Here is a 12,014-nt window from a genome sequence, read left to right as displayed (position 1 = left end):
TATCTGTGCGCTCTCCCAGTTGTTCTGCTGTGTCTCTAATAATAAACTTCATACTTGGTTTTACAGTTTTTGCCTCCTTGAGAAATGCATTTTTCAGTGGAGGGGGGCAAGGGCCAGGGGAATTTTGCTTCCTGCCTCTAGCCCCTGGTGGACTAGCAGCTAGGATTCTTGGTTTTCATCCAGGCTACCCATGTTCAATTCCTGGGCAGGGAACTAAGATCTCACTCAAGCCACTGCTCTCTGTTGCCTCTCTGGGATCAGGCCTAAAGCCCCCGAGGGGGCTTCCCAGATGGCTCAAGCGATAAAGAATAGGCCTGCATGCATGAGACACAGGAGACAGAGGTTCCATCCTTGGGTCAGGACAATCCCCAGGAGCAGTAAACAGCATCCACTTCAGTATTCATGCCTGGAAAGTCCCATGGACAGGGTTGGCTGGCGTGCTGCAGTCCATGGGATCACAAAGAGTCAGACACGACTGAGCATGCAAGCAAAGCCCCAGAGAATGCCGGGGGACCAGGACTTAGGTCCATCCAGCCAGGTCCCCATCATACCCACAGGGCACTGTCAGCCCAGGGTCTGACACCCGCATGTTGCCTCCAAGTCTCATTCTTCAGGTGAGGCTATCACCACGGGCCGAGAGCTGGACCACAGCCTCCTGAGAACCTGGGCAGAGGTGCCCAGCTGGGCCATGCCCAGAGAAACCGAGGCGATAAATGTGTGCCGCTGTGAGGTTTGGGGAACTCTGCTCTAAGCAACAGAGAAGGAATGCATAGGCTTGTCTGCACTTCCCTTGACTGGACGTTCACGGAAGTAACTTAGCATCACGAGAATCAGATCAGAGAAAAACAGCTCTCTGGGGATGAAAAAAGGCTCAGAATCCCAGCTGCCTCAAAAGCAAGGGAGACAAAAAGGTCCATGGAGGGAAGGTGCCTTCATAGAGGCGCTTGGGGACTCGGGGGATACCCCACTCCCTGCTGTGTGGTTCTCAGTGTGGACATGTGGGTCTATCTCCCACCAATTCTCCCTGAAGGCAAGGGCCCAGAACAAGACCCCCAAGGAAGAATTGAAGGATGAGAGGTGGAGGCTCAGAGGAAAAAACTGCAGGTGAAGGCGGGGGCCTGGGGGATGGTCATGACGTCTGTCTCCAAACATCGGAAGGACCCTCCAGGGACAGAGAGACTAGACATGTTCGATGAAGCGCCTGGGGCAAAACTGGGAAGAATGGGGGTGAAGTTAAGGAAGGGCAGTCACAAGGGTGACTGTGACCAGTCACAAGCCTTGACACAAGGTTGCCCTCCATGATGTGGGAGGTTTTCAGTACAGAAGAGAGGGCTTTGAGAAGCAGGTCGTGTCCCTGAGAGTCTGCTGGGGCCATTGGGGCCAAGCCAGCAAGGAGAGAGGGCCTGAGCGGACTCACCCCCTGGGTGGGGGTTGGATGACTTTGATTCTTTCATGTCTATGGCTGAACCTAGAGTTCTGACCCTCAGTGGTTTTATTGGCCTAGTCTGTCTTCCTCAAGAGTGAAGTGAAAGTCGCTCAGTCGTGTCTGATTCTTTGTGACCCCGTGGACATAGCCAGGCTCCTCTGTCCATGGGATTCTCCAGGCAAGAATACTGGAGTGGGTTGCCTTTCCCTTCTCTAGGGGATCTTCTCAACCTGGGTCTCCCACCTTGAAGACCGATTCTTTACCATCTGAGCCACCAGGGAAGCCCCTCAAGCGTGGGTAAGGTATTATTCTAGAAGAACTTTTCTCTTAACAATATTTCTCCATTGCTTGTCACAGTACAAGAAATTCCTCCCTTATAGATTAATACTTTTAGGTACTGAGTGCTAACTTCAAGAATTCCCTGTTAGATTCTAACAATACCCGGGAAAGGTGGCGTTTCTCTAGGGGAGTCTCTCAGCAAGGTCAGGAGCCTGAACTGAGCAGGATCCTTGGGGATGGGGGCACAGAACAGGAGGTCGTGATCTCAGCTTCAGAGTCTGATATGTTCTTTGATGTTCTCATTCCGTGATGATCTTTTAATGAACTTCCCTGGTGGCTCAGATGGTAAGGAATCTGCTTGCAGTGCTGGAGACTGAGGTTCAATCCCTGGGTCAGGAAGATCCCCTGGATCTTTTACAAAAAAAGAACCTTCAACAGTCATAAAGTCAAAGCTTCCTTCTTGCAATGACGATCTGCAGTCAAAAACTCGTGTCCTAGCATGCAAGCTTAATGCTGGAAGTCCATTCAGTTCTCAAACTGGGGATCTGCTAGTGTCTTCTAAGGAAGTCCTGAGAATGACTACTTGCAATGAACTGGAAATTGATATGTTGAAATCCTAGCCCTGAAGGTAACGAAACTTGGAAGTGGGGCCACTGGGAGGTGCTTAGGTCATGAGGGTGAGGTTCTCATGGATAGGACAGAAAAGACTTACCAGAGAGCCTTCTCACCCCTTCCAGTCTGCAAGGACCCATCAAGAATCCAGCCATCTATGAGTCAGGAAGTGGGATCTCATCAGACAAACAATCTGCTGGCACATTGACCTTGGACTTCTCAACCTCCAGAATCTGTGTGTTAGTCGCTCAGTTGTGTTTGACTCTTTGAGACGCCATGGACTGTAGCCTGCCAGGCTCCTCTGTCCATGGGATTTCCCAGGCAAGAATACTGGAGTGGGTTGCCACTCCCTTCTCCAGGGGATCTTCCTGACCAAGGGATCAAACCTGGGTCTTCTGCTTTGCAGGCAGATTCTTTACCATCTGAGCTACCAGGGAAGCACCTCTAGGATGGTAAGAAATAATTTTTTGCTTTTCATAAGCCACCCAGTCTGTGGCCCTGTGTTATAGCAGCCCCTTGGACTGCTGTAAGACAGATCCCCTTCCCTTGAGATGCTCTGGGCCCTGGACGAGGGTCAGCAGTTTAAGGTGAGTGGGGAAAGAGTAGGAGTGTAGTCAGACATGGGACGGTGGGGGAGGGGTTTGCATCATAGCTCTGCCACTGGTCAGGTGTATCAGCACCGTGGGCAGGTTATTTAATCTCTGGGGATTCCTATCTGCAAAATGGGATGATAACACATACTTGGTGGGTTCATGGTAACAGTGAAGTAGGTCAAGGATTCTAAATCACTGGCAGAACTCCCAGCACTTACCGGGTGACTCCTGCATTTGCTGTGGTCCCCAGGCCACTGGGAGACCAGCCTGTGGATGTCTGCAGGACCGAGCCCAGGGCAGCCGGGGTGCCGGCGGGTTCCCCTCGCACATGGTGACCATACACGTGGCATCCATGTGTCCCACAGTGAACACGGGAAGCACAGAGGTTCTCTGCACGGGGCTGTGATCATGGCCTTGGCCCCGCTGTCCTCCCCAGCTTGGGGGGGCTTGGCCGGTCCACCAAAGGGAAAGGCCTGCCCGCCCCCGGGAAGGTCCTGCTCCATAGGGCACTTTGCGCACATAGGAGCAGCAGCCCTGCCCGCCCTCCGTCACACAAAATCTCACCATGCACTGTTCCACCAGAGTTACACCTGTACTGATAGGAACAAAATCTGCGCCATTTTCGGGGAGGGGGAGGTGGCGGAATTCAGCTGCCTAACATTTTAAGGAAAAAACATATTTGTCTCTCTAAAAGTAACGTTAATGTTTGTAAGAATTCGAATGTGCTCAAGGAGACGGAGTAAGAAGGGCGAGCCCTTGCTCCCGCTCTTACTTCCGACGGCCTCAGTGTGACGCCAGCGTCCTCGGCCACCAGGTTGGCAGAGGGTGATGGGGGCAACGTGGCCTGGGCAGCCCCCGGGATGGCCCGTGAGTCCAGGGTGATGAAGACCGGTTCTGACCCACGGTGGGTGAGGAGCGAGCTGGACTCCGACACAGAGGGGGAGAAGCTTGTGCCCTTGGAAGAGACAGAGCCAGCCTCTGACGCCCAGCCTTTTCTCTGGACAATGTCCAGTGGCCCCACTCCGGCCTGTCCTGACACTTCTGGGGCTTTGTTTGAGAAAAACAACCAACCACCTCTCACACAGGGAGGGTCTGGTTACACAGCCTCTGTCAAATACCACTTTTCTTGAAAGTGCCACTTTGTTGGGGGGAAGGGAGCGTTCCAGGCTGCAGGGGAGGGATGGTCTCTCTTGGGGTCCCAGCAGGGAGGGTGAGGCCAGCCCCTCAGGTTTGGAGGCCCCAGGGGAGGCAGCCAGATCTGGGTACCCCCCTGGTGTTGAGAGGACCACCCTCTGACTGATGGCAGAGGCCTATCTCACAGTTCTCTCCTCGATCTCAGTCCAAGTCTCCTGTCCACAGACTCTGCCGTGGGAGCCAGTGGTCCCTGACTCCCGGAGACCCCCTCCCTTTGCACCCAGCCTTACTTGCAAAGGACAGCGTCGTTGTCAGGCAGGGCCTCGTATATGCACAAGTCATTCTCCTCCTCCTCTCCAGTGACCACCGCCGCGAGGCCCAGGAGCAGGGCTGCTGTGGCCAGCCTCATGGTCCAGCCCATGGGCACCTGGAAAGGAAGGAGTCTTCAGAGCTGCTGGGCCCTCTGCAGGGGGGTGCCCTTCCCACCCACAGCCTCTGCCCCAGGGGGCCCACCTGGAGGGGAGAGAGCCCTCTGCTCGGCAGGGAGAAGGACGGGCACAGCCTGGGCTCCAGCAGCTAATCCGCCACCCGGACACAAGTCCCTTGGGCGGCCCTGGGCCTCCTCCCAGCTGGATTCAGTTTACAGTCGTGTCCTAGGCCCCTCCTCCGTCTATGCAGAGCTGTGCTGTGGCTCGTTCCTGCTGCTGCCCGGGGCTCGGAGCAGACGGCAGAGCGGGAAGGCGAGCGGGAGGGCTCATCTAAGCCTCTCGCACGGCCCACCTCGTCCTGGACACACCTCCTACCCTGAGTTTCCCCGAGTGCAGTCAGCTGGCTGAGGGCCAGCCTGCCCCTCTGGCTTTAAGGCAAATGCCTGGGAGGCTGGTGGCCCCAGGGTTTCGGTCCTGGGGGTGCTCCTGAGAGCCTGCCTTTGCTGGGTTTTCTGGGAGCAGGAGTGAGGCTGGGCGGTGCCCCCGGCACAGCTCTGCTTCTCCTGCCAGCAGCTCCTCTGCCGCCTGTCTAGATGGCCTCAGGGCTGTGGGGTGGGGGTCATGGCTGAACGTGGTGACCTTGTGTAGGAAGGGCCGCTGCTCCAGTGGGTGGGGCTGCCTGGCCCGCAGGACAGCTCCGAAGGGCCAGCTGAGGACACCAGGGCGCGTCCAGCTATACCTTGTGGTGGTGCTGAACTCAGCACTCTCCCAAAATAATAGTCCCTGGAGAAGACGGCCTGCAGAGCTGCCCAAGATGGGGGTGGCATGCACAGCGCTGTCCAGGGAGGGGGGGGGCGCTTGGGGTTGAGCTGCACTGAACAGCTCAGCGGGGACCCCAGGGCAGTCTGCATTCCCTTGGGGAACAGGCTGGCAGGCTGGAGTGTGCGGGGCTCTGACTGGAACCAGAGCGGGGCAGGGGAAAGATCCAAGGCAGTTCTCACACCTTGGGAGGGCCGTGGGGGACCAAGGACTCCTGGGCTCCGCTCTAAGCTAAACCACATGGCTGGGGGGCCCATGCCTCTCTAGGATGTGTGTGTCTGTGTGCTGTCGCTTCAGTCGTGTCTGACTCTTTGTGACCCCATGGGCTGTAGCCCACCAGGCTCCTCTGTCTATGGGATTCTACCGGCAAGAATACTGGTGTGGGTTGCCATGTCCTCCTTCAGAGGATCTTCCCAACCTAGGGATCAAACCTGTGCCTCTTATGTCTCCTGCATTTGAGGCAGATTCTTTACCACTAGCGCCACCTAGGATGCAGTACTTCTTTTCAAAAACAAGTATGATCTCCTATTCCCTGTGCCTGTCTAAGGAAGGTGAGACCGTGGCTCAGCAGTCTACACAGCTCGATCTTTGAAGAAATCATTTTTAGCTGAGCTTGCTTTCTGGTTGAACTCCTACTTCCAGGATCCAACTTCCAGCAAAAAGCCCTTCTTTGGGGCTATAAACTAAACACATTTCTCAGTGATCAGGCTCTCTGAAGCATGGCTCGGGCTTCCCCACAGATCCTTCCCAAGGCCTCCCCTACTGGAGAGTGTCTCTGAGTAGCTTCCCCATAAGATGGTTGTGAGAATAAAATGAAATGAATTATATAAGGCACTCAGTAAGGAGTCCGGCACATAGGGAACGCTCAATAATTAACGGATAGTGTAAATATTCTTCCATAGACCCATCCACCTCTTCATCCATTCATTCCCAGTCTGTGTCACCAGCAGGTGTGAGCACCTCCTATGTGCCTAGCCCTGTGGCTGTGGGGCATAGTCTGAGCAAGGTCCCTGCTCTCATGGAGCTCACAGGACAGCCCAAATCAGAGGATGGTAGTGCCAGAATGATCATCCAAGATCAAGAGGCTCCAACCTTCAGAGTGACAGTGACTAGAGAAGCCAGAACTCTCCTGGGTGTCAGCAGCCTTTAACCCCAGTAAGGATGAATGGCTGTCTGGAGGTGGGAGTGAGTCCACGGGGCAGGATTGCTCCTGGGGAGACTACTTGAGTCAGCAACTCCTCCTTATTCAGTGAGCACCAGGCTGTTAGCACTGAGTTCTCATGATGATATGTATTTTATTCCATACTGTGATCCTCATATGTGCTGTGCTAAGTCGCTTCAGTCATGTCTGGCTCTTTGAGACCCCGTGGACTGTAGCCCACCAGGCTCCTCTGTCCATGGGATTCTCCAGGCAAGAACTAATGGAATAGGTTGCCATGCTCTCCTTCAGGGGATCTTCTGGACCCAAGGATCAAACCTGGATCTCTTTTATCTCCTATATTGGCAGGGGGGTTCTTTACCACTAGCTATCTGGGAAGCCCCATAATCCTCATGAAGTAGGTACTATTATGATCCCATTGTACAGAGGGGGAGAGTGAGGCACAGAGAGATTTAGCTAGAGAACCTGCACCCGGGTTACATGGGTAGTAGGTGGCCAACCTGAGATTTGAATCCTCGATTTCTGATTCTAGACTCCATGCTCCTTAACCATTCCCTCTCCTGACACCTCTTTTGGCTCCGCTGTGCCCTGACCTGTTCCTCTCTAGTCCCTTTGTTCTTAGAATAAAGCCTGGAATCTTCCAGGTATCCCACAATGCCCTGAAAATCTGGATCTTCCTGCCTCTCTAGCCACCTCTTTCTACTCTCTACCAGTCCTTCAAACTCCTTCCTGCCCCAGGGCCTTCCAGTACTACGCTGCCCCTTCCCATTCCCCCTTGGGGGATCCGGAAGTGTCATTTCCTGAAAGAAACTTCCTCTGATTCCCAGACTCCATTAGATTGCTGCTATACAGAATCAGAGCAATTTATTCCTCTCCCTACTGTTTTTATATGTTAGTAAAATTATTTTGTAGCTATTTATACTTAGTAATTAGCTTATAGTCTGCCCACCCCCAGCCTACCAGTGTCTCAGAGGCAATGCCTAGTCTGTGTCTAGTTTTCCAAGGCAGCCCTTGGTGGGTCTAGACGCTACATACATTCTTGTTTGAATGCCTGACAAACTTGCCACTTTTGTTTCTGATGGTCCTCATGTTCACTCAATAGCTCTTAACTCCCTATAAATATCAGTGGGAAAGTAACCTCTCGGGCTGGCCTTAGGCCCTGGATCCCCATTGCTTATTTATCTAACTTTCTCTGGCTTGTTTTTGTACAGAGATCTGACAGAATGCAGAGGTTCCTGGTGTTTTTGAATCTGATCCTTTCCTTGGGGAATTCACAAGACTTGTCTTTTTGAACTCCAGCCCCCTCAGTGCCCACCCCTGAAGCTGCCTTCTCTTCCTTCAGGCACCTGGGCTGACGACCACCTCCCAGCACCATCAACCAGGCCACACCGTTGGCTTCCTGAGGTATCCTGGTTTCTCTAGGTACCCAGATCTACTGAACCAGTGCTCCTAGAATGCTTTGCCCTCCTCTCCCTCCTCCAGGCCTCTGTGCCTGGCACCCCATCACTGCCCAAGGGTCCCCTGCCTTTTCTCCACCAGACACAGACTCTCATGTTTCCCCTCCCTCCTCAACTTTTCCATCTCTGCCTTCTGGAGTCTCTGTACTGCAGTGACCAAATTCCCCCTCAGTCATTTCTTTCCTTCCTCCTTTTTAAAAACATTGAAATATGTTCACATACCATAAAATTCACTTTTTTAACATGTGCAGTTCAGTGGGGATTTTAGTATAAAAATCACTGAAGGATGTGCAGCTATCCTCATTATATAATTCTAGAATATGTTCATCACCCCCAAAGAAGCATAGAGAATCCATTAGCAGTGACTCCTTATTCCTTCCTCTCTCAGAACCTGGGAACTATTAATCTTTCTCTCTTCATAGATGTGCTTATTCTGGACATTTCATATAGGTGGAATTATACTGTATGTGTTCTTTTGTGGGACTTCCCAGGTGCATCAGTGGTAAAGAATCCTCCAGCCAACGAAGGAGACATAGGGGATATGTTCGATCCCTGGGTCAGGAAGATCCCCTGGAGGAGAAAATGGCAACCCACTCCAGTATTCTTGCCTGGAGAGTTCCAAGGACAGATGAGCCTGGCGGGCCAAATTAAATATGAGTAAATACCATAAAGGACTTCCCAGGTGGCTCAGCTGGAAAAGAATCCACCTGCAACCTGGGTTCAATCCCTGGGTTGGGAAGATCCCCTGGAGAAGGGAACGGCGACCCACTCCAGTATTCTGGCCAAGAGAATTCCATGGACTGTATAGTCCATGGGGTCGCAAAGAGTAGGACAAGAATGAGCAACTTTCACTTCACTTCACACCCATAAAAGACAATCTAAAGTCCTAAGCAGAAACTAGGGTGAGACTCTTGGGGAAATTAAGATATTCAAAAGTAGCTGTATAAGTGGAAGAACTGAAAAAGCCATATGCAGGTCCAGACAAGACGCATGCTCAGAAAAAACCCAAGAAGACTATAACCTTTCACCTTGGGCTCTAGTTCTCAGGATCAGCCTGAGATCCTTCTTTCTCTGGATGGGGAAATCAGGACCCCACATAGAAAGGAAACTTCCTGAGTCTGTTACTTACTTCCACGGTAAGGCCTGTCTGAACAAAATCAGTAATGCTAATCCCATTAGTATTGCCAATTCCCAGCACAGAACTCCAGAAGTGATATATGTACCCAAGAGCCATTTCTGGGAAAGTTAAAGAAATGTCTGATGCTCAGAAACAAGCATAGAAAAGCCATGAATAACAAGCCTCAAATCATACTAGAGTGAAGAAATTGACAATACCACCCTAAACACGAATTTCCTTAAGGCCTCCAGGCCACAGTCCTCCTTCTGTCTCTTTGGCTGGTCCTTATGGAAAGTCCCAGCCTCACATCTCATAACTCCATGCCAAGGAGAAGAGTCTGGCCACTTACCCAGAGCAGTGTGGGAGCTGTGGTGAGGAGGCTGTGGGGAGATGAGAAATCTTGGCAGGTTTCAGGGCTGGAGAAGGTGGGGAGAAAGTTCCCTCCAGGATGCCCCAGAGTCTGGGCCCTTAAGGCCCAACCAGAGTCTGGCAGTATTGAGCGACGGAGAGCGTAGGGAAGGTTCCTGGAGTGGCCAGCAGAGGAGGCAACGGTTGGTCGTTGGGGAGGCAGTTGGAGAAAGTTCTAGGGAGTTCCAGGGAGGAGCTAATATGTGGAGTGGGTGAGAATAGGAAAGAAGACTGGGTGGGTTTTCTGGCATTCCTCCTTCCAAGGACGCTACAGAAAGCTGCTGGAATCACATAAACGATTCTCTTACCTTTCAAGCTTTACTCTGTAAAGCCAGCAGAAGACCAACTGTGGATGTACAAGAGAGCTGCAGACGGATGGAGGGAAACCATAGAGACCAGAGTTCCTGAGAGAGACAAACAGCACCTGACTGCTTTAGAGCAAAAGGCTCATAGACACAGGTAGGAGAGAGGTGGGGTTGGGACCCTTGCTTGGGGTGGAGTAAGTGCCCCCTTCCCCAGAAAGCATGGCCTGGGGCCACAGAAGAACCACACTGGTTCAAGGCCAAGTTCTGCCAGGCCTGCCAAGTCAGTGTCCAGCATTCTACCAAAATGGGCAGTGGATGCTCCTGTAACAGGCAAGTCCCTGGCTTGCAGGACCTGGATTTCTCTCTGTGCTTTAAATGACCACATCTGGGTGGACAGCCTCGGTTTCCTTCTGGAAAATTTCTTCCAGGAAATTCAAGGAATCAGTAGACATTTAAACACTCCAGATGAATTAAGTCAGAATCTTTGAGGGTACATTTTTAAGTGCTTCTTATGGGATTTTGAAGAGCAGTCAGGCACCTGACTGGGGGCAGGTACCCTACAGACGCCTAAGGCACAAAGATGTATGAGATGCAGAGCCTGAACTTGATAAACTCACAGTTGAACAAGGACAATAAACATCCAAACAAACAACAATCACAAAATTGTCAACAGTGTGATGAATTCAGCCATAGAAGCATTGCTAGGGTAAAGAGGCAGGTATTAATTATGTACTTTGTTTTAGGCATTTGAAGATGGTTTGACATCTTAGGGGTCTTGCTGGCTCAGGAGAGATGGATTTGAAGTCAGCCTTACTGACTCTAGGCCTCTGTTCTTTCCCTTCGCATGCTCCTAACCCATTCTTTTCAAACCTAGGGCCTGGGATTTGGTGTTTCTGTTTGTCAGGTTCCCCTAGACAGCATGTGAGAACAACTGGGCTGCAGTTCATTGCTTCACCTCCCTCGGCCAAGCTCTGTGTCCCACTTTCAAAGTCCCCTCCAGGGACTCCACTCTCCTCTTCTCTGGGAACGTCTTCCCCTCACCCTACTCTCAGATCTGACCTCCCTTCGATGCCCATTGGCCCTTTTCCTCTTTAAGCTTTTCTCAAGTACTCTTGCAGACCTACAACACTCAAGCTGACATATTTGTTTGATTTTCATTGCTTTTTTTTAACGATTTTCCTTGGTATGATGCTGTAACCAACCTGTCCAGGGGATTTTCCAGGCAAAAAGACTGGAGTGGGTTACCATTTCCTACTCCAGACGATCTCCTCAACCCAGTGATCAACCCAAGTCTCTTGTGTCTCCTGAATTGGCAGGTGGGTTCTTTACCACTAGCGCCACCTGGGAAGCCCCTCAGTATTTGCAAAACAGCTCAAAGATACTGTTGTGTGTATCTGTTGATGGAAATTGCCCCAAGGACCTTGCCCCAAGGCTGCTCTTGACTGTTTCTCCCTGGTCTTGCATCCCCTCCCTTCCCGAATTAGCAACTGCTTGCCCCCAGTTTTCTTTGGTACTCCCCAAGCCTGAGAAGAACAGATGTTGGATGAGAAAAGGAAACAACTGTTTTGAATAAAGATGTTAATCATAAACTCAACTGGGCAGGCGAATTATGCTGAGCAGAGCCCTGGGGGCTCTTAGGCACAAAGCCTTTCTGTGCCGCACCACCCCCATTTCTTTGATTATAGGAAATAGACTTCCTTTAGCCTCCGTGACCTTCCCTGAGTCCCAACGGGCAGATTCAAGCAGTTCCTAATTAGGGAAGAGAGGGGGTACGCAAGACCAGGAAGAAACAAACAGTCGAGAGCTTCAAGGACCTTCGTTGTTGCATGGGGAGAAACCTTCATTTCTCTAGCTGCAGAGCGGGGCCGGGGTGGGGTGTGTAGGGGGTACTCTAGTTGCAGAGAGTGGCCAGGGTGGGGTGTGTGTAGAAGGCACTCTCTAGTTGCAGAGCAGGGTGGGGGTGTAGGGGGCACTCCCTAGCTGCAGTGTGCAGGTTTCTCATTGCACTGGCTTCTCTCGCTGCAGAACACACGATCTCAGTTGTGCAGGTCCCAGTAGTTGCGGCTTGTGGGTTCGATAAGTAAGGCACACAGGCTTAGCTGCTCCATGGCATGTGGATCTTTCCAGAACATGGATTGAACCCGTGACCCCTGCATTGCAAGGTGGATTCTTAACTACTGGACCACAGAGAAGCCTGGGAAAACTACATTTTGAGGGGCTTGGGCTCCCTGGGGAAATACCACTTGGTGATGACACTGTCTTTGGTGACCAAATTAT

The 12,014-nt window shown here is 51.8% G+C and overlaps 1 protein-coding gene across 3 annotated transcripts in view; it reads right to left on the bottom strand.

Annotated features, from left to right (window-relative positions):
* The window catches only part of PEBP4 (phosphatidylethanolamine binding protein 4), a 228,507-nt gene extending 218,543 nt beyond the window's left edge, over positions 1 to 9,964 (bottom strand). Inside the window, exons 1-2 of one of the 3 annotated variants that reach the window (XM_020895248.2) lie at positions 9,741 to 9,964; positions 4,335 to 4,471 (exon numbers count right to left, since the gene is read on the bottom strand). In XM_020895248.2, the coding sequence (XP_020750907.2) occupies positions 4,335 to 4,465 (131 nt within the window). In that variant the 5' untranslated portion in view covers positions 4,466 to 4,471; positions 9,741 to 9,964. Of the gene's footprint in view, positions 1 to 4,334; positions 4,472 to 4,557; positions 4,790 to 9,373; positions 9,615 to 9,740 lie in introns of those variants that run through there. The other 2 variants (XM_020895246.2, XM_020895247.2) reach the window with 2 other exon arrangements.
* Positions 9,965 to 12,014: the final 2,050 nt, after the last annotated feature.

The sequence above is a fragment of the Odocoileus virginianus genome, chromosome 31 (genome assembly GCF_023699985.2).
Source record: "Odocoileus virginianus isolate 20LAN1187 ecotype Illinois chromosome 31, Ovbor_1.2, whole genome shotgun sequence".
Classification (NCBI taxonomy): domain Eukaryota; kingdom Metazoa; phylum Chordata; class Mammalia; order Artiodactyla; family Cervidae; genus Odocoileus; species Odocoileus virginianus.
This window is presented reverse-complemented; position numbering and strand designations above follow the sequence as displayed.